At 57.6% G+C, this 20177-nt stretch overlaps 1 protein-coding gene across 7 annotated transcripts in view; it reads right to left on the minus strand.

Moving 5' to 3' along the window:
• MAD1L1 (mitotic arrest deficient 1 like 1) overlaps positions 1 to 20177 on the minus strand; it is a 405930-nt gene that overhangs the window by 228442 nt on the left and 157311 nt on the right. For 5 of the 7 annotated variants that reach the window (XM_032145960.2, XM_032145959.2, XM_058434334.1 and 2 more), the window contains one exon: positions 15370 to 15514. In XM_032145960.2, the coding sequence (XP_032001851.1) occupies positions 15370 to 15514 (145 nt within the window). Of the gene's footprint in view, positions 1 to 9615; positions 9985 to 12735; positions 14697 to 15369; positions 15515 to 20177 lie in introns of those variants that run through there. The other 2 variants (XM_032145964.2, XM_032145966.2) reach the window with 2 other exon arrangements.

Consider the following 20177-nt stretch of genomic DNA (forward strand, 5'->3'; position numbering starts at 1 on the left):
CTGACCTTGGCCTTCAGGAAGAGCCACGTGGCTCAGCAGGCAAGATCCGAGACGTTTCAACGTGGTGCGTTAGAAACTCACACTCAAGATCCGAGACGTTTCAACGTGGTGCGTTAGAAACTCACACTCAAGATCCGAGACGTTTCAACGTGGTGCGTTAGAAACTCACACTCAAGATCCGAGACGTTTCAACGTGGTGCGTTAGAAACTCACACTTAATGCAGAAAAGCCCAGGTACGAGATATTGAAACCGCACATGAAGACTGGGCCTTCCCTGTGTCCGCCGGGTCACCTTGCTGTCCCCCACCTCCACCCCCGCTTCACCAGCTGCCCTGCGCCTGCCAGGTCACCTTGCTGTCCCCCACCTCCCCCACCAGCTGCCCTGCACCCGCTGGGTCACCTTGCTGTCCTCCACCTCCCCCAACCCCCCCACCTCCCCCACCAGCTGCCCTGCACCCGCTGGAGGTCACCTTGCTGTCCTCCACCTCCCCCAACCCCCACCTCCCACCAGCTGCCTTGCACCCGGCTGGAGTCACCTCGCTGTCCCCCACCTCCCCCACCAGCTGCCCTGCACCCACTGGGTCACCTTGCTGTCCCCCACCTCCCCCACCCCCCCACCAGCTGCCCTGCGCCTGCTGGGTCACCTTGCTGTCCCCACCTCCCCACCCCCACCAGCTGCCCTGTGCCCACTGGAGTCACCTTCACTGTCCACCCCCCACCGCCCCCACCAGCAGCCCTGTGCCCACTGGGTCACCTTGCTGTCCACCCCCCACCGCCCCCACCAGCAGCCCTGTGCCCACTGGGTCACCTTGCTGTCCACCCCCCAACCCCACCCCCCACCAGCTGCCTGGGGCCCCTGAGGGCTTCTCCGAGCCATGGACAAGCTGAGCAGCAGGTGCCGTGTCAGGCTATATCACATGGGGTGTCACAAACTGATTTCACTGGGAAGCCTTTTGTTAGGAGTACTCCAAGGGCAAGCGTCCTCTGGGAAGCGTGTTGGGAATGGATGTTTACAGGGGCGTCAGGCAGGGAAACAGCCAGGTGGAAAGACAACCATTCATGCCGAGTCAACACCTGTGCACCCCCTGCACGCCACAAAGGAACCCCTGGCAGGCCGAGACCCACGCTCTGCACACATCAGAGAGGAGGGGCTGGCCTCAGAGAAGCGAGGGCAGGAGCAGGGTGACCACGGACAAGGGCAGAACCCTATCGTCATCCTCTCCACGTGCATGGCCACAGCCCCGCCACAGCCAGCCATGGCATGACTCCATATGCCAACAGGCTTCCCTGGCCCCTCCATGTGAGCAACAGAGCACAGGCAGTGGCGTGGTGGGAGTCCCAGGCCTGCTGACACCAAGCCCAAGCCCAACCTGCCACCACCACAGCTGGTAACAGCCTCAGGAAGACCACACGGACACAACGCCCAACAGACAGCAAGCAACAGCACCCAGGAGAGCGCCAGACAGCTCACTGCGGCCCAGGCACAGCAGGCAGGGAGGGGGCTGGACACTTACTGGGGCCCGGGCACGGCAACCAGGGAGGGCACCTGACAGCTCCCTGGGGCCGAGGGATACAGTGGAAACCCTATTTACATTTATAAGTCCTTATATCTTACAAATAAATGGGCGTGTTCATTACTGGCCACAGGTCATACATATCCTTTTTAAACAAATACGCACATATCAGTGTGCAAATTCCACAGTTTTTATAAAGGGATACACCATCAAAACAAACCTGGAGCGAACAGCTGGGACGCAGCTATGGCAGCTGGCATAGGCATGGCCCTGGCGCCACAGACTGCTGCCCAGAACAGACGGAGGAACTGGGAGGGAGCTGGGGCCCCAGCCTGGAGCACAGGGGAGGGAGGTGCTGGGCCTCTGGGACCAAGGGGAGATAGGAAGCCCCAGGTCCCCAGCAGGACATGTGGGAGGAGGAAATCCAGAAGGGAGAGCTGCCCCAAGTCCCGGGACAGCGGAGGCTCCTCCCCCAGCCTGAGGAGGGAAGGGGTGGGTGCCGCCTCCAGTGCCTGCGTCCGAAGGCCAAGTCGTCCCTGCCCCGGCACCTGCTCCCAGCCACTGCCCTCCTTCCTGCTCTGCCGCTGACAGCTACACTTCTTGTGACTTTCATTGTTGGGAAAGTTAAAAGCAAGTAACACCCTTTTCCACATCGCTGACATTAGCTCGGGCATCAGAAGCGGAAGCCTCGGTATCTGCTACCTGGCAGCAGGCCCTTCCTGAAAACCAGTGAGTTTGGAGGCAGCCGGAATGGGCAGCAGGGGCCATGGTCTCCGCAGCCGGGGACAGCATCGCGGGGACAGCGTCGCAGGCCCCGTGCAGGTGGCGCCACAGAGGCCCATGCGGAGGGTGAGGCTGGGACCAAGAGTCCTCTGGGCAGGGGCAGAGCACAGGGTGGGTGGGGCAGAGGCAGGAGAGCTGCTCCCTGGCCACTCCAAAGGCCTCAGCACCTCCTGTAGGTGAAGGAGTCCGATATTCACCAGGCATTTGCTGAGTGCCTGCTGTATGCAAGGAACTGTGCCAGCCGCTGGTGAACAAGGGAGAAAAGGGCCTGCCTCGATGCTATGAGCCGGACGCCGGGGATGATCCGGGTTCTGGGAAGGAGAGAAGCTGTGTGAAGGCCCCAAGGCCCTGGCGGGCGGCAGGAGAGCAACGGGGAAGCAGAGGAGGCTGCAGAGGTGGGGCCCATCTTCCCCGCACAGCACGTTCCAGCCAGGGCCTGGGGACACGGGTTATGGGGGTGCCCCAGGCCAACTGGGTGCGGGGCCGGGGACAGCCCCCGGGTGAAGCCAGGGAGCCTGTGACCCAGGCCCTGCATTCTGGGCTGCAGGTTTCAGCAGGCTCCTGCGACCGAGCTCTCCAAGTGTGATTTAACACCATTAAGTGGACGCGGGCCATGACTCCTCAAAAAAGAAAGCAGACCTGGCTTCCACAGTGCTCCAGGGGCACCCAACTCCAGCCACCCTCAACATGGAGACCCGAGGAGACAGCCTTGTCTCAGCAGCACCACCCAGAAATGTCTTCATCGGGGTTTCTGATGACACACCTGCCACCAGCACCCTTCTGCTGGTGGAGGCAGGGCGGGAGGGGTCAGGGCTGCAGCCGGGTGCCCACAGACAGGGCACTCCCACCAGGGCCAGAGCCCACGAGCACTGCTGCTCCCAGCCCACCTCCCCCAACGCAGTGGTGTGGCCATCTCCTCAGATCTCCCTGAAAGGGCCAGGAGTTCCACAGCCTCACCTGGAACTGTCCAGAAAGTCCCACCCATGGGCGGGTGGGGCAGGACTGTGGTCTTTTCAAAAAGCCAAGAGTAAAGATGGGGTGCCTGAATCCAGTGGAACGCAGCCTCCAAACTCCGCGCACCTGAGGCAGAGAGGGAGGTCGGGCGCACGCAGAGGGCTCGGGCTGGTGGAGGCGGCCCACACTCCCACAACCCAATCTTAATAATCGTCTTCACACTGGAGAGGGATAAAAGGCATTTTGTTTTGATTTCACTGTATTTCCTAAAACTGCTTTTCTCCCTGGGATTTTTTTCTGCCACAGCCAGGTCCAGCTCCCTCTTGGAGGGAGAATGCAGCAGTGTCTGTGACAAGGTTGGCTTTCTAATAACTGTGCAAATGGCATTGTCCCCTAACAAAGCAGACGTTCTTTCCTAAATGGATATAATAGAAATGTCAGTCTAGAAAGGTAATGTGAAAGGGCGATATATTAACACCTGGAAATTACATTCCAAAGCTGAGGGAACCCTGCTTATCTGTGGAGGGAAGAGGCCAGCTCACTGAGCAGAGCAAACACTACCCAGGAAGCCGGGCTGGCCTGCGTCTCGGGGCCCCTCCTGCAGGCTTCCCACCGATCCAGGTGTACGTGGAGGGATGTGCTTTAAGTAAGAACAAACCAGGGTCTGAAGCTGAACTTGAGCTGCACTCGGCTGGGCTGTGCCCTCACAGTGATGGGAGAGCGGGGAGCACATGCAGTACTCAGGGCTGCTCCTTGGACATCCCCAGAGGCTAAAGCCCAGGAGAGAAGACGGGCTGCATGGGTCACAACAGCAGGAGGAGGAGAGCAGTGGGGCCGGGACCCAGGAACGATGGCAGGGCCCAAACTCCATCTGTCCTGTGTTCAGGTACACAGTGCAAAGCTTGTCACAAAGGGCGGGGGCAGCAGAGAGAGGAAGCGGGGCCAAGCCTCCCTCCAGGCACTAGGCAGGCAGCACAGCAAGGCGGCGTGTGCTGCGACAGCGCCAGGCAGAGGCACACCACAAACCCTTACAGAAAGCAGGGAGTGAATGAGCACACACCAGGACATGTGTCCTCTGGAGGGCAGACAGCGAGGACAGCAGGTGGGCAGTGGTCTTCAGAGGGAGGTGGTGAGCCAGGCCTAGGGCCAGTCAGCGGCATCCACAACAGCTGTGTGACCCGGCCCCTGTGGCCCACATCGTAGGGCATGGTCCAGGCCTCTGCCACCCCTGACAGAATTGGCCCAGAGCAGCACAGGAGCACCACCAGGGAGCTGGTGAGACATGGGGGACTGCAGGCTGCACCCCAGAGCTACCAAGTCACACTCAGATTTCCACGGTCTCTACAAAAACACAAAAGAATTAGATGGGCATGCTGGTGGCACCTGAAGTCCCAGCTACTCGGGAGGCTGAGGCAGGAGAATCACCGGAGCCTGCGATGTCGAGGCTGCAGTGAGCTGAGACCACACTACTGCACTCCAGCCTGGGTGACAGAGAAGAGACCCTGTCTCAAAAATAAAAAATCTAGGACCAGGCACAGTGGCTCACAGCTGTAATCCCAGCACTTTGGGAGGCTGAGGTGGGCGGATCACTTGAGGTCAGGAGTTCAAAACCAGCCTGGCCAATATGGCAAAACCCTGTCTGTACTAAAAATACAAAAATTAGCTGGACGTGGTGGCAGGCGCCTGTAATCCCAGCTACTCGGGAGGCTGAGGCAGGAGAATCGCTTGAACCCAGGAAGCAGAGGTTGCAGTGAGCCGAGATCGTGCCACTGCACTCCAGCCTGGGTGACAGGGCAAGACTCCATCTCAAAAAAAAAACAAAACCCACAAATCTAGCATCAAGGCTGGCCGCACGGCCTGGGCAGTCTCTATGCCACTTCTTAAGCCTCGACTTACTGGGCTAACACGGGGCCACAGAGCTGACCCCCGACGCCTCGGCAGGCGCCATAGGGAACATGACTGTCTGAGACAAAACCCTGGAGGGTCACAGAGGATGATGCTTTCCAGATGACAAAGCAGGTATTGGGTGTTATAAATACTCCCTTCAGTGCTACCTAAGACCAAACATTTTCAGTATTAAAAAAGAAAGAGCAAGAGAAATCATGCCGATCACGACCCCTCAGACCTAAAGAGGGGTGTGGAGTGGAGGAGACGGCGATCAGAGACAGCATGGGGCTCGCGCAGCCTCTTCTGTGGGAGGGATGGAGGCCCTCTGCTCTGCTCTGCTCTAGGGGAAGAGGGCTAGATCTCACACTCGAAGGGGAGGGAGGAGCACACAGCCAGATTTAGGCTCCCACTGGGGCAGAGGAAGAAACCAAAGAGCAGCTATCCAGGAAAGATGTGGAAGGAAGTACAAGGCTGGCTCCATGACCCATCTGCAAAGCGACCCAGGAGACACCCATGTGAGCGAGGTCAGTGCTCACCTCGAACCAAGGCCCACCATGGAGCTCCCACGGGCTCCCACCCAGCGTCCATTATCACAGAGGGGTGAAGGACAAGTCCTACTCAACACTAGAATCAGGACAAGGAGTTGGTGTGGCTCCAAGGGGCAGCCCAGGGGGACCGTTGTGGGGCCACAAAAACCTACACAGGCGGCCGATCGCGGCGAGGAACACAGGCTATGCTAACGCCAAAGCCCCTGGTCTTCCCCCTGCACCACAACCACCTACAGAACTGCCACGTGGAAGCTGGGGAGACGTGGGACCTCGCCCTACGAACTTCCCAACTACCCGTGCAGCTGTCATTACAACAAACCAAACCCCACCATGGTCTAGCACGGCAGATGGACACGGCTCTCCCTGCAGTGACTTTCTGGGCTCAGCAAGGGCACCTGTTCAAAGGCTTCCCACACCCTCCCTGACACAGGACCCCTAAAGCGCCTCACTTTCTTCACAGCAGCGATCGCCGCGTCAACGCGACTGCCACCTGCCCCACCTAGAGAGGGGCCCTTGAGCTCCGAGGCTGCTGTGCAGCTCCCTGCTGTTTTTCACAGCACCTAAATGTGCCAGGCTCACAGGAGACGCACAGTAAGAATCTGGGGAATGACCGGGCGCGGTGCCTCATGCCTGTAATCCCAGCACGTCGGGAAGCCAAGGTGGGCAGATCACTTGACGTGAGAACGTTCCTGGCCAACATGGCAAAACCCATCCCTACTAAAAATACAAAGAATTAACTGGGCATGGTGGTGCACACCTATAGTCCCAGCTACTCAGAGGCTGAGGGGAGAATTGCTTGAATCCGGGAGGCAGAGGTTGCAGTGAGCCAAGACTGCACCACTGCACTCCAGCCTGGATAACAGAGCAAGACTCCATTCCCCCACCCACCCCCCCCAAAAAAAAAGAAGTTGGGGAATGAAAAATTAATGATCAAGTGAGTGAACCGAGTCTGGGTTTCTCCTTTTCAATCCCTTTTCAGCTTGCCAATCCACCTGTATTATATGCTTTCAATGCATTAAATCCTGCTGGAAGGCCAGGCTTTCTAAATCCAGAGAGAATATCAGAAAATATTTTGAACTGAACAGTAACAAAAACAACCCACATCAAAATTTATGGGGTAGGCCTTCGTGACGAAGACTCTTAGAAAACCGCAAGTTGGAGAGGATTTCATTAATTCAGTAAAGAGTATCACACAGAACATCTAGCACACACCACGCTTACTGATGGATTACTGGAGCGGCCGCCATAGCCTGAAGGAGACGAGGTGCCTACTGTCATCATTCCTCCATGACACTGCATCTGGAGGAAAGAGGCATGGAGAGGCACAGGGCTGGAGAGGGAGCATGGCCGGGGAGAGAAGCAGGGCTGGAGAGGGAGCGTGGCCAGGGGAGAGAAGCAGGGCTGGAGAGGGAGCGTGGCCAGGGGAGAGGCACAGGGCTGGAGAGGGAGCATGGCCAGGGGAGAGAAGCAGGGCTGGAGAGGGAGCGTGGCCAGGGGAGAGAAGCAGGGCTGGAGAGGGAGCGTGGCCAGGGGAGAGAAGCAGGGCTGGAGAGGGAGCGTGGCCAGGGGAGAGGCACAGGGCTGGAGAGGGAGCATGGCCAGGGGAGAGAAGCAGGGCTGGAGAGGGAACGTGGCCAGGGGAGAGAAGCAGGGCTGGAGAGGGAGCGTGGCCAGGGGAGAGAAGCAGGGCTGGAGAGGGAGTGTGGCCAGGGGAGAGAAGCAGGGCTGGAGAGGGAGTGTGGCCAGGGGAAAAAAGCAGGGCTGGAGAGGGAGTGTGGCCAGAGGAGAGAAGCAGGGCTGGAGAGGGAGTGTGGCCAGAGGAGAGAAGCAGGGCTGGCGGGGAAGAGACCTCGTCTCTACTAAAAATATAAAACTTAGCTGGGCGTGCTGGCACATGCCTGTAGTCCCAGCTACTCATGAGGCTGAGGCAGGAGAACTGCTTGAACCCGGGAGGCAGAGGTGGCAGTGAGCCGAGATCGAGCCATTGCACTCCAGCCTGGGCAATGGAGCGAGACTCTGTCTCAAAAAATAATAACATAAAAATAAAAGCCCAAAGGGAATAGGAACAGAAAGCCTGTCCAGGTGCCCCCAGGAGTCGGTGTCTAACTGGCCAGGCCAGTGAGTATTTAAAATGCAGCTCAGCTTCACCAAGCCTCAGGGAAGTCAGAACAACAGCTTTGGAGTACAGGCCCCCATCAGGGAGAAAACCAAAGGCCAGAGGTGAGGACCCAGAGGGACCAGCACCGTCCACACTCCAGCAGGAGTGCCACCTGGCACAGTAACTCTGGCAGGGGTGGCAGCCCTGGGAACTGACCCTATGCCACACCTGGGCATGCCCAGCGCAAGGGCACCCAGGGGATCACCAAACGTTACGCACGTGTAAAAACGTCCATGTCAGCAAGAGTCAACACTCCCATGCTGGAAACCATCCGATGTCAGGTACAGCCAAGTGTATTTTAAAAAGTGGTATTTTTACACAATGGAAAACTTAACAGAGTAATTAGGAAAAATCAACAAATCCCAGCTATACACAACACACATGACTCTCACAAAGATAACACGTAATGGAAGCCAGGCACTAAAGAGTACAGGTATGTGATTCCATTACTTGACACTTAAAAACAGGGAAGTGGGCCAGGCGCAGTGGCTCACGCCTGTAATCCCAGCACTTTGGGAGGCCAAGGCAGGCGGATCACCTGAGGTCAGGAGTACAGGACCAGCCTGGCCAACATGGTGAAACCCCGTCTCTACAAAAATACAAAAAAATTAGCTGGGCATAGTGGCGGGCACCTGTAATCCCAGCTACTCAGGAGGCTGAGGCGAGAGAATGGCTTGAACCCAGGAGATGGAGGTTGCAGCAAGCTGAGATCGTGCCACTGCACTCCAGTCTGGGTAACAGAGCGAGACTCCATTTCAAAAAAACAAACAAACAAACAAACAACAACAACAAAAAAACAGGGAATTGAAGGCCGGACACAGTGGCTCATGCCTGTAATCCCAGCACTTTGGGATTGGGAGGCCGAGGCGGGGGGATCACGAGGTCAGGAGTTCGAGACCAACCTGGACAACACGGTGAAACCCCGTCTTTACTAAAAACACAAAAATTAGCCAGGAGTGGTGGCACGTGTCTGTAGTCCCAGCTACTCGGGAGGCTGAGGCAGGAGAATCGCTCGAACCCGGGAGGCGGAGCCTGCAGTGAGCCGAGATCATGCCACTGCACTCCATCCTGGGCAACAAAGAGAGACTCTGTCTCAAACAACAACAACAACAACAACAACAATAAGGAAGTGAAGTCAGGAGGTGCTTGCCCTGGAGCTGAGGGAGCGGCTGGAACCAGGCACGAAGGTCTCGCTGGGGTTGCTAACAACCTGCTCTTCCGTCTGTCCTGGGTCTGTCATTTGCGCACACTGAACTTCAACACGGAGACTACTGAGAACAACTCTCCCGAGGTGGGGCTGAGCCACACCCACTCTGCAGCACCCACTGCCTGAGGGCTAAACCGGAACACCTCACACGTCAGGTAACTAAACCGTGACCCACTCCCTGCGCACGGCATCACAACAGCAGCGAAAAGGAATGCGCTGCATTCCCAGGGACGAAGGTCAAAAGGATGATGCTAAGATAAAAACAAAGAGAAGCCACAGAAGCATGGGTCTATGTATAGAAAATATTAAAATGGGAAAAGCGGAGCAATGTTTAAAGATATACACACAATTAAACTAGAAAGAAAAATGAGGCAAGGACTGCTCTACGTTTAGAGCGCGGCTCCGTCTGACAGCCGAGGCTGTTCTGCTTCTTACGCCAGGACTGAGACACGGTAACTTGCTGTATTCTTCCAGCTGTATGTATATGTTCTATATGATCTTTGCACACGCAATGTGTTTCACGAGAACAGTGAAAAGACAGACTGGACGTGGGGTGGGCGGTACCTCGCTGCGCCACAATCTTGCTCTCTGAACCGAGAGTGAGCAGAGTCCTGGGCCCCTGGGAGTCCCTGGCTCCGCGTCCTTGCTCCAGGCTGTGCCAGATCCCAGGACTTCAACAGACACCATCAGGGGAGATCAGGACTTTGAAATAAAAGCAAGCCAGCAACTTGAAGTGGCACTCAGCTGGAGGAACAGCGGCCTTGTCTGCGGCTGGGACAGGCATGAGCTATGTTAACGTTGTTGGGGTGGTCTCCAAAGTGGAAGCTGCCCAAGCTGTATAAACACAAAATAAATAACAGCGCTTGCCTCTGCTCCATGTCCCTTCTACCCACACATCCTACGGGAGCAAAAACACGCATCAGGTGTGTCTCCACCGTGCTATTCCAGGACAGATGAAAATAACCTGTTCAAAAATAAAAACACTCCAGCAACGTGGGTCCATTTCTAAATCGCTGCGCAGCCTGAGTACGGTGCCAGCGAGGCCCTGCCCTCTTCCCGTGGGCACCACACCTGCCTTTGCCGTGGCCAGGGCACGGCCACCAGAACACACTCCTTCAAGACCCAGGGGCCACTCTGACCCTGAGCACCTGTGGCCTCAGCTCCCTCGGGGCAGCCAGCCTCCCTCGCTCTGCCCTCAGCACACACAATCCTGCAGAGGAGAAGGGACACAGGAGGAAATGGAGGGGCCTCCTGAAACCCCAGGCCTGGGAGAATCCCAGCGAGGACTGCACTGCCTTCCTCGGATGGACCAGAAGGGGGCCTGGAGCCTCTCCTGTAGCAGGCCGGCTTCATGGAGGACACTGAGCTTCAGCAAGGAACACGCACGTCCTGTTCTGGGCCTGGGAGCCTGGCCTCGCGGCTGACCCTGCCGAGACGCTGAATCCAAGGAGACTGGGGATGCAGCCCAGCAACCCCCTGGCGAGGGAGCGCACAGGAGCCCAGCCTCAGGCAGCCGAGTGAATACACGGGACACGAAGAGCAACGTGTCTTCAAAACAATCAACACCAAGATCCAGGCGGGCCCTCCACCAGAAAGGGCATGGGAGGCTCCAGCACAGCATCCTGGGCACAGAAATGACCCCCAAGAAGAGAGGAGGCCCTGGCAGAGTCGACTGAGAATGCGCAGGGGTCCCTGAGCTAAGCCTGGCTCCCCTGCCCCAGATTCCCTCGGAAGGCACCATAGCATGGAGAGAGGGCCTCAGGAAGCGGCTCTGGCCCCTGTTAGAGGCTGGGATGGCTCAGGCTCACAAGAGCTGCCTCTGGGCCAGGAACATAGCAGGAAGAGAGCAGCTTCTCCGAAGAGGACAGAGGCTTCTCCCCGGAGGACAGAGGATTCTCCTGGGAGGACAGTGGCTTCTCCCAGGAATATGGCAGCTTCTCCCAGGACAGAGGCTTCTCCTGGGAGGACAGAAGCTTCTCCTTGGAGGACAGAGGCTTCTCCTAGGAGAACGGCGGCTTGTCCCAGGAATATGGCAGCTTCTCCCAGAAGGACAATGGCTTCTCCCAGAGAATGCCAGATTCTCCCGGGAGGATGAGGATGGCAGCTTCTCCCAGGATGGAGGCTTCTCCCAGGACAGTGGCTTCTCCCAAAGGATGGTGGCTTCTCCAGGGAGGACAGTGGCTGCTCATGGGAGGACAGAGGCTTCTTCCAGGAGGACAGCAGGTTCTCAAGGGAGGACAGAGGCTTCTCCCGGGAGGATGGTGGCTTCTTCCAGGAAGACGGTGGCTGCTCAAGGGAGGACAGAGGCTTCTTCCAGACTCTCTTCTGGATGTGAGGCAGGAAGAACATGGAACTCTTCTGAGGGGTCCCCCCTTGTACTTCCTGCCTTCTGCCCCCTATTTGACTGTTTTTTAAACAGCAGCAGCCCCCGCCCTCCTGGGCCCAGTCTCCATCTGCCTTCACCTGTCTCCTGGATGGATCTGGCCTAAACTGTACCCAGCAAATACAGACAACAGCTCTCCACACTCTCCCATCACTGAGGGTGGCAGCCATGTCCAGGGTCCCAGCCCTCTTGTTAAAGCTCATCTGCTCCCAATCCCACAGCAGGCCCAGCCACGTTGGTTTTGAGACCATGGATCATCAGGAATGTTTGTGGAGGGTTTTTTGATTGACTAAAGGAACTTTATGGGAGTGGACAGATCTGATGCTCCAGGCAGCGAGAAGGACGTGGGAGGGGGGAATGTCTGTCGTCACCAACCCCAGCTTCGGAGGAGGTGGCCGAGGAACGTGCTCATTCAGCCAGCCAGACCCAAGACCCCAGCCCAGAGCTCAAAACTCAGACCCTCAACAACTCCGGAAGACACAAATCTGTCTTTCCCAATGTGCGGGTTCCCAGGGCAGGGTGTCACCATGACAACCACAGTATGTGCTCAGCAGCCACGACGTGAGTCAGACACCACTGGTCACCCAGTGTCAACTGCTCACCCACAGCCTGTGGCCTCCAGTAAATGGTCTGCTCAGAAACAGGGAGGGAGGGTGGAGTGCAGAAAACAGGGGGTGGGAAGGGGAAGCTTTTCTGTCATTTTAGAAGTTTCTTGCTAAAAGTTAGCTTGTATCACTGATATTCCATAAACAAGACTCTGCAGCCATACTGCGGAAGCTTGGGGCACTGGAGAAACAGCTCATTTCAAACAGGAAAATGGTTTGTGTTCACCCAGTTCCAGAAGCCAATTTTCAACTGCTTAAAATAGTCATGATATTTTACCAAGGTAATTATACTCTTAGCTATCAGTAACAATTAAATCCTTAGACTAGAGCCGCTTAATAAAGGTCTCGAAATAAAACCGCACACTCCAAGCACTGTGTACTAAAATGTCAAGCACACAAGGAGAGCCCCCACCAGCCGGAGGCTCGCAGCCCCCGTGGGTGCACCTTGAGAGAAGGCACTCCTCGACCACCCCAGCTGGGCGGGCTGCCATGCAGAGCTGAGGTGGGCACTGGCCGACACCAAGGCATACAGACCCAGAGCAGCAGGCACACCGCTCCCTCCAGATGGCTGAGTGAACAGCTTCATCACGGCTGACTGGACAGATCCTGCATCCCTGGCCTGGGGCTACACGGGCGACTGGGATCGATCCTTTGTCAGGATAAACAACCAGTCTATGCCCGGCGATCAATACCCACCTTCTTGCTAACACAGAGCAGGCCCACGAGCACAGCAGGGTCGGGGTGAGGCTGGTACGGGCCAGAAAGTGCCAGAGGCTCTCCACCTGCAAAGCAGAGCAGAGAAGAACAGAAACTTCCTGCCCTGAGCGGGCCGGGGTGGCCATCAAAGAGGAACGGCAGGAAGGAAGATGGGCACAGACTTCCCAGGAGGCTGCGGGGCTCCACTAGACCATGAGGGAGCCCCACAGGGACGAAAACCACACCAGACATCCAGTGACTGCATGTAACTCCTCATCACGGCTGGGAGCCCTGGCACTAAGAGGGGATGTGGGCAGCAGCACCAGTGTCGTGTGGGTCACAGAACATCAGGCTGCAGACCAGACCCAGCACACAAGAACACTCAGGCACACACGTGACCTGTAAAGGGAACTCTTCCATCAGCTTCCAACTGCTGGCTTCACTTAAGAAACCAGGAGGTTCCCACTGGATGAGCCTCAGACAAGGCCGGGCGGGGCTGCCCTCCTGTGGGGGCCACAACTTGTAACCCACCCAGGCCACGCACGCAGGACCAACCCAAAGTGCTACCCGCCTAGCCGGTGTGAGCTGATGTCACTCCCCAGCCCCGACCCAGAATTGGGGAGTGGGCCCAACAAAAAGGTGCACTCAAGGGGGCGCCACCCGAACACAGCACGTTCTCAGGCACCCAGGGTCATCAGGCCTGAAGGGGGCGCCACCCAAACACAGCACATTCACAGGCACCCGGGGTCATCAGGCCACGTTCGCAGGCACTCGGGGTCATCAGGCCTGAGCCCAAAGTTTAGCAGAAAGGAGAACTGAGACCCAGAGAGAATGAGGGACATCTGAGATCCCAGAGAAAGGCCCAGCTCCCAGACCAGTCCTCCCACTCTTCCTCCCCCAGAAAGCTCTGAGCTTCCAGCATCACAGGACCACAGCACGTCATCGCGCACCCAAAGATCACGGAGCCAAGGTGTCCCGCCACCCTGAAAGAACACAGCCTCGCCCCCTCTGCTTCCCAGGGCCTCTCCTCAGCGGCAGGGTCAGGCTGCACTTGCCTGAACCCCCGCAGTGGTCAGCCCGTGTGCTGTGGCCTGTGGGCCCAAGCTGCTGTCTCCTCCTGCTCCAGGCCGCAAGGGTGACTGCAGCAGCGTTTTGTGACGAGCTGCCTTCTCTCCCTCCGCCGTGGTTCTCCACACACGCTTTCACAAAGGGGAAATCCTTGGGTCCCCACATGAATGCCACCTCCTGAGAAAAGCCCTTCTGCAGCATCACCACGGCATCCACCTCTGTTGAGGTGGGTGGCAGGTGCTGGTTTGGTGCTACTGCACGGCCCCACTAGAGAGTGAATCCTCCAAGGGTTGTACCCACACATCTGTGCCACGTGCACCTCACGCATCTTGCCTAGAAGCTCACACACTAGCAGACACGGTGTTGGAAGAGAAGGGAACACAGAGGAAGGTCCTAGAGCTTGCTCCACAGAAACACACTGTGCCTGACCATGCAGCAGGGCTGGATGTCCCCTCTGCCAGAGGCAGCAGACAGCTCCGGCTGAAAAGCCATGTGAGAACATTTTGGAGTGTCCCCTGTCTGAGGTGCACCTGCAAACCCAGGGCTTTGGGGTCAGCATCTGAGCTGTGCACAGGGGCCAGCTCAGCCTGTGTTCCAGGAGCCCACACAGTGCCCAAGGGACCTGGGCCCATGTGAACTTTTCCTTTAGGAGACAGCATGGAGCCGCCCAGGAGCGAGCTGGAGAAGCTGTAAAACAGCATCTTTGGAGCGGAAATGTTACTCATTTTCTAAAAGCTCCACAACCAAGAGGTCCCAGCAGTAAAGAGCCTTGGTTTTCATCAAAAACTATCAAGAACAGGTGAACATTCAAGAGGCCCAACTCCCAGTACTTGACAGGTGCAGCACGCATCCCGGGCCAGGGTGGCACAGCCCTCCCCCCACTCAGCACTAGTTGGAGGCAGGCAGGGGGAGTCTCCGCCCAGCAAGCTGGACACCCGCCCTGGCCCAGAGGGCATCTGGGGACAGACTGACTTCTTTCCTGCCTTGTCTTCTGAAATTTCAGTGCCCAAGGAACATTTTAAACAGCACTCACAAAAAACGTCTTTCACGCTCCAGCGACCTCTGCTCATGGTGCCAGACATCAGAACCCCCGCAGGCACTGAGGCTTAGAGTCGGGCCATGGAGCCACCCACAGGTGGAGCTGGGGCACACCTGGAAGCAGGTAACAGCCTTCATCCCAAGCCCAGGCCAAGACCCACACAGTGAAAATGGCATCACTGGACAGCAAAGCATGAGGGTGCTGACTGCAAGGGACGCGGGAGCCTGCAGAGGGTCCGCAGTGACAGGGAACCCTCTCCGGAGCTCAGCACCAGGCCAGGGGTGGACACTGAGATGCTGGGGGAACCGAACAGGGTGGGGCGCGCAGCAGGCCCAGAGAGTCCCACAGGGAGCACCGGGGCTGAGCACTCTCTGGCATTCCCAGAACCCTCCTGGCAACCCAGGGCCAAAGTGCCAACCCTGACCCGGCTGCAGCACTCCTGCCTCCGCGGTGAGATCCGGCTGACCAGGTGTGCGCTGCCCCGCAGCTCCCTGCGACTCTGAGCAAAATGGGAGGGCATACATCACCTTGGTGAGCAGCAGGACCCGTTTCTGGAGCCTCCGGGCCAGCGCCTCGTGGGTCTCGCGCTTCTTCCTCTCCTCCAGCAGCTGGCCACTGACCTGCCGGAGCTCCTCCTGCAGCTGCTGCCTGGCCTTCTCCAGCCCCCGGGCGCTGCACGGGAGAGACAAGAGGGCAAAGCAATGAAGCCTGGGGTGACCACCCCACCACGCCCCGCCCCACCCCAGGAATGAGCCCCACCAGGACACCCTAAAATAGAGCTGCACGTGCAACCCCCTCACTGCCATTTCCGCACTGCTGAATAGCTACTTAAGGCCTTTCAGGAGTTTCTGCATTTCAAATAGACTCCCAGGGTGATCCCAGAACACGGCAGGGAGGGGGAAGGGAGCTCAACTCCACACACAATGGGAAAAATTGTCGGCGACGCAGCCCTTCAGGAGACGGGACTTCTGAATGAGCGAGATTGCAGAGCCAGCGCTTCCCCTCTGAATCACCGCAGATGTGCGGCGTGGTGCGGGGAAGCAAGCGCTGGGCGCCTGGTGGGGGGGGCCTGTTCTAAAAACATTCTGCGAGGTTGAAAGCCCAGCCTGGCGCTAAGCACTGGGAACCCGAGAGGCCTCCTGCGGGCCGACGCCATGGGCAGGGCCAACTCCAGGCTGCCCAAGAGGCCTCTCCCTGTCTGCCCCTTCGGGTGGCTGATGGTTCCTTTCAATTCTGCTTTTGAAATCTCCCTTTTCCCTGCACAGTCCCCACAGCCACTGCCTCAGTCCCTGTGCTCGTTGCCTGTCACCTACGTTACCACAATAGCCTCCCAACGGCTCTCACTAGGCCCCTCTGCCACTGGGCACCAAGTTGTCTCCTCAGACAGCAGAGAGGGGCTGGGTCATGCGACTTTTAAGCCTTTGGTGGCTCCCAACCACTCTTGGTGAGCCTCCGAGTTCGTGGCCTGGCAGTAACAGGCCTCAGGGATTTGGATCTTGCCCCTCTCTCTCTGTCCTTCAGGAGCTGACTTGGGAGCCGGACGAATGACAGCATCCACTGACCCTGACTGCAACGGCTTTCTGCGATTCCGGGAGCCCCAGCACTCCACCTCCTCATGGGAGGGGCTCCCAGGAAGGGCACAGTGAGGCGCAGAGAGGAGAGGCTGTCCCAGAGACAGGGTGAGTCAGGACTCCACCTCCCACATGGGACAGCCGGGCACACGGGTGCTCCCAGGGAGGGACACAGCCAAGAGAGATGAGAGGCCGCCCGAGAGGAGGGGAGTCAGGACTCCACAGCGAGGTACGAGGGCACTCCCAGGAAGGGACACGGCCAGGAAAGAAGAGAGGCCACCCCGGGGAGGGTGCCAGTCAGCGGAGGGAGGGCCCATCCCCACTCAGTCAGCCCAGGGCAGGCGCAGAGTGGAACAGCGCTGGAACACAGGAGCTGCACACGACTGTATTGAGTACCACAAACTTCTTTCCAAAGGAAATCTTAACTAAATCTCAAGGAAATAAAACACAGCACTGGGATAGAGAAAAGCTAACAGGGACCACAGTCCTGTGAGGGGACCGTCAGGGAGAGCCAGGAGGCTGTTTGGAAACAGCAATGTGGGATGGGGCCATGACCACCACCCTCACGTTCACACTTTCCCAGCCATTGATGGCTTCTGCTTGGCCTTAGTTGCATGACTTGAGGAAAAGCTTCATCCCTGGACTGGCAGATGGTGCTTTCTTGGGCAGTGATTTGGGGAAGGGAAAGCTTCATCCTGGGGCTGGCAGATGGCGCTTTCTCAGGCGGTGGTTTGGGGAAAAGCTTCATCCCGGGGCTGGTGGATGGCGCTTTCTCGGGCGGTGGTTTGGGGAAGGGAAAGCTTCAACCCGGGGCTGGTGGATGGTGCTTTCTTGGGCCGTGGACTCCAATGGACTCATGTTTGAGTGAAGTGAATACGGGGTTTTTAACTGTAACTTGGTAGAAGTCTTGAAATAAAGGATAAGTTGAAAGTGAATGTGAATCCAACACTCACAGAACGTCAGAAGGGACTTGGTGGTGGTCCTGACCCAGCCAAGCATGGCGGGAACCCCAACCTGGCCACCCTCAGCCGGCCCCAGCAGAAGCCACACAAGCCCACAGACTGGGGCCGATGCACTGGCATCCAGGACGCGGGCATCTCATTTCGGCCTCGTGTGATCTTGTGAAATATGTATCTGATCGTCAACCCATCGCCCAGAACACAGCTCCTAAAACCCTTGGGCTCTCCTGAGTGAGGCCTTCCATGTGCCAATGACTGACGGTGGCTGCAGCCCCTGGGCAGCTGCAGGACAGGGCGGGACACCAGGAAGATCGAGGCCGGACTAGAGGCTCGGGACTTCAGCCCCACCCCTAAGCTGGGGAAGGAGAGGGGCTGAAGGCTGAGTCGTTCACCAATGAGCAGGGGCGGAGTCAATGACGTCCCCCTGACAAGGCCTCCATCAAAACCCAAAGGCTTCTCACCGGAGCGGGGAGAGCTTCCACTGTTCCCGGAGGGTGGGGAGGGCATGGAAGCTCCACACCCCTCCCCCACACCTCGCCCTGTGCATCCATTCATCTGCGTCCTTCGCAGTCACCTTTATAATAAACTGGTAAACATACATTTCCTTGAGTTCTGCGAGACACTCCAGCAAATTAATCAAACCCAACGGGAATCCCAGCTGGGTGGCAGGAACCCCAATTTACAGCTGGCCGGTCAGAAGCACACCTGCAGCTCGCGACCAGCACCAGAAGGTTGGGACTGGGCCCTCACCCCAAGGTCTGACAGCACCTCCAGGTAGACAGTGTCAGAACAACTGAATGAGACAGAACGGAACGGCTGGTGTCCCAGGCAGAACCAACTGCTTGCTTGGTGGGTGGGGAACACCGACATCTGGGCAGAGTCTTCTGTGCTGACTGCTGCGATGCAAGAGCAGAGGAAACCGTTCTGAGTCTTTCCTATCCCATCAGCTGCCTCGGAAAGCCCTACGCTGACACTGGCCCCAGGTGCAGCACTGGCCAGCGGCCCCCCTGCCCCCTCCAGACGCTCCATAACCAAAAACGCAAGACAAAATAAAAAGCGGGCACAAAGCTCACGGGAAACACATATTATGAGGCTACTTTGGGCTCCAGTTCAATTTTAAACTATTCATGGGCCAATTTAATAGTCAAGGGCTACAAAATCTACTCTTGAATCACTGAATTCAGGTGGAAAAGTTCACAAGTGCTTTAAATCACGGCTCCCTGTGGTCATTTAACTAGAAGAACGCCACCATTCCCCGTACTCTGCTTCAAAGCCAAAGTGTGCAAAGGCAAGAATGTGACAGGTGCTGTCTTTCAGGTGACAGGCACAGCACAGGCATCTGGCCAGAGAGAAGGGTGAGGGGCTGTGCTGGGAAGCACCCTCAGCTCAGCACAGGATGGCTGGGCAGCCTTGAAGGGGGCCCAGCAAACCCGCACCCTGCATCCTGAGTGAGGGTGCGCTCACATCTGTGTGGGGCACATGTGGGGCTGGAGTCCCCCCCGCCACGGAGAGCAGATGTGAGTAACGCACACCCACAGGACAGTGGCTGTCCTGCTTCAGAGCCCAGGCTCCCGGCACTTGAGGACCAGGGCTCAGTGCAATAGAGCCGGGGCCAAGACTGGGTCCCAGGAACCGGATGTGGCCTGAGCTGCTTCCCTCAGGCCCACATCCCACTCTCTGCAGCCTAGGCCGCCTCCGTGAGGCAGGACGGCAGGCACCGAGGCGCCCCAAGCCCGGCCCTCGGCCTGTAACGGCAGCTCAGCAGAACTAGCACATCCCTCCGCCACTGCTTAAAGGGTCTTTACCTACTCCTAGCTTTTAGAGTACTGAGGTAATAATGCAAAAATAGCAAAGAGTAATAATGCAAAAACTCACCCTGGGATCAAAGGGGAAGTGTGGAAACAGCTAACCAGGCTTTGTTAAAGACCTGCAGGAGCGCTGTGGCCTGGCCAAGGACAGAGAAGTTCCCGACCCCTTGGACCCTTGCTGGCACCCAGATCTCTAAGGTCGTCAGTCACCTCTTGGTCCCAACCCCCTCCTCTTGCCCCTACCCTTAGCATAAGAAGAGCCTGGGATCTGTACTGACTTCAGATGGTCTTTGTGACTGTAGGTCACCATCTCCCTGATCTGCTGGCTCTCCGAATACGCCTGCTCTTCCTCCGCCACTCTTGCCTCTCGTGTCTGCCTGTCAAGCATCGAGCAGCTGGACCTGGGCTTCCTTACAGACCCGGTCTGAGGAAATGCAGTGGCTGCAGGATGTAGTGTGAAGCGTGTGTTCCGCAGCACCCCAGAGGGAAGACAGAGCCATAGGGGCGTGAGGCTGAGCCCAGGCTGGAAAAGCTCATCTGCCAGGTTGTGAAGCAAACCTCTCCTTCCTGGCAGTGAAATCCACATCACGAACGGAGACGGGAGAAATGAACCAGAGCAACACACGTTCCCGGCTGAGGGACGGCATGGGCAGCAGAGACACACCCACTCCAAGACCGTCCAGGTGCAGGCACTCAGGCCCGCGTCACTGGGGCCACATCCCCAAGGCCTGATGGCTGACACTGAAGTCTTCTGAACAACAGAACTAGACTGTAAAAATCCAACACCAAGACGTGACAAGGAGATGACACTGTGGAATGCTTGCCAAGAGCCGTGTCCGGGACGTTCGCCACTCACACCTCACTGGCAGGCGAGTGTACCCAGTCTGTTCAGCACACGGGATGTGGGAGAGGGCAGCCACGTGCCGTTCCAGCCAGCAGAGACGGCAGCATGGAACACCACAGCCAGCCTGGGCTCGCTGGGCCTCCATTCTACTGG

The sequence above is a fragment of the Hylobates moloch genome, unplaced genomic scaffold (assembly GCF_009828535.3).
Source record: "Hylobates moloch isolate HMO894 unplaced genomic scaffold, HMol_V3 SCAFFOLD_24, whole genome shotgun sequence".
Classification (NCBI taxonomy): domain Eukaryota; kingdom Metazoa; phylum Chordata; class Mammalia; order Primates; family Hylobatidae; genus Hylobates; species Hylobates moloch.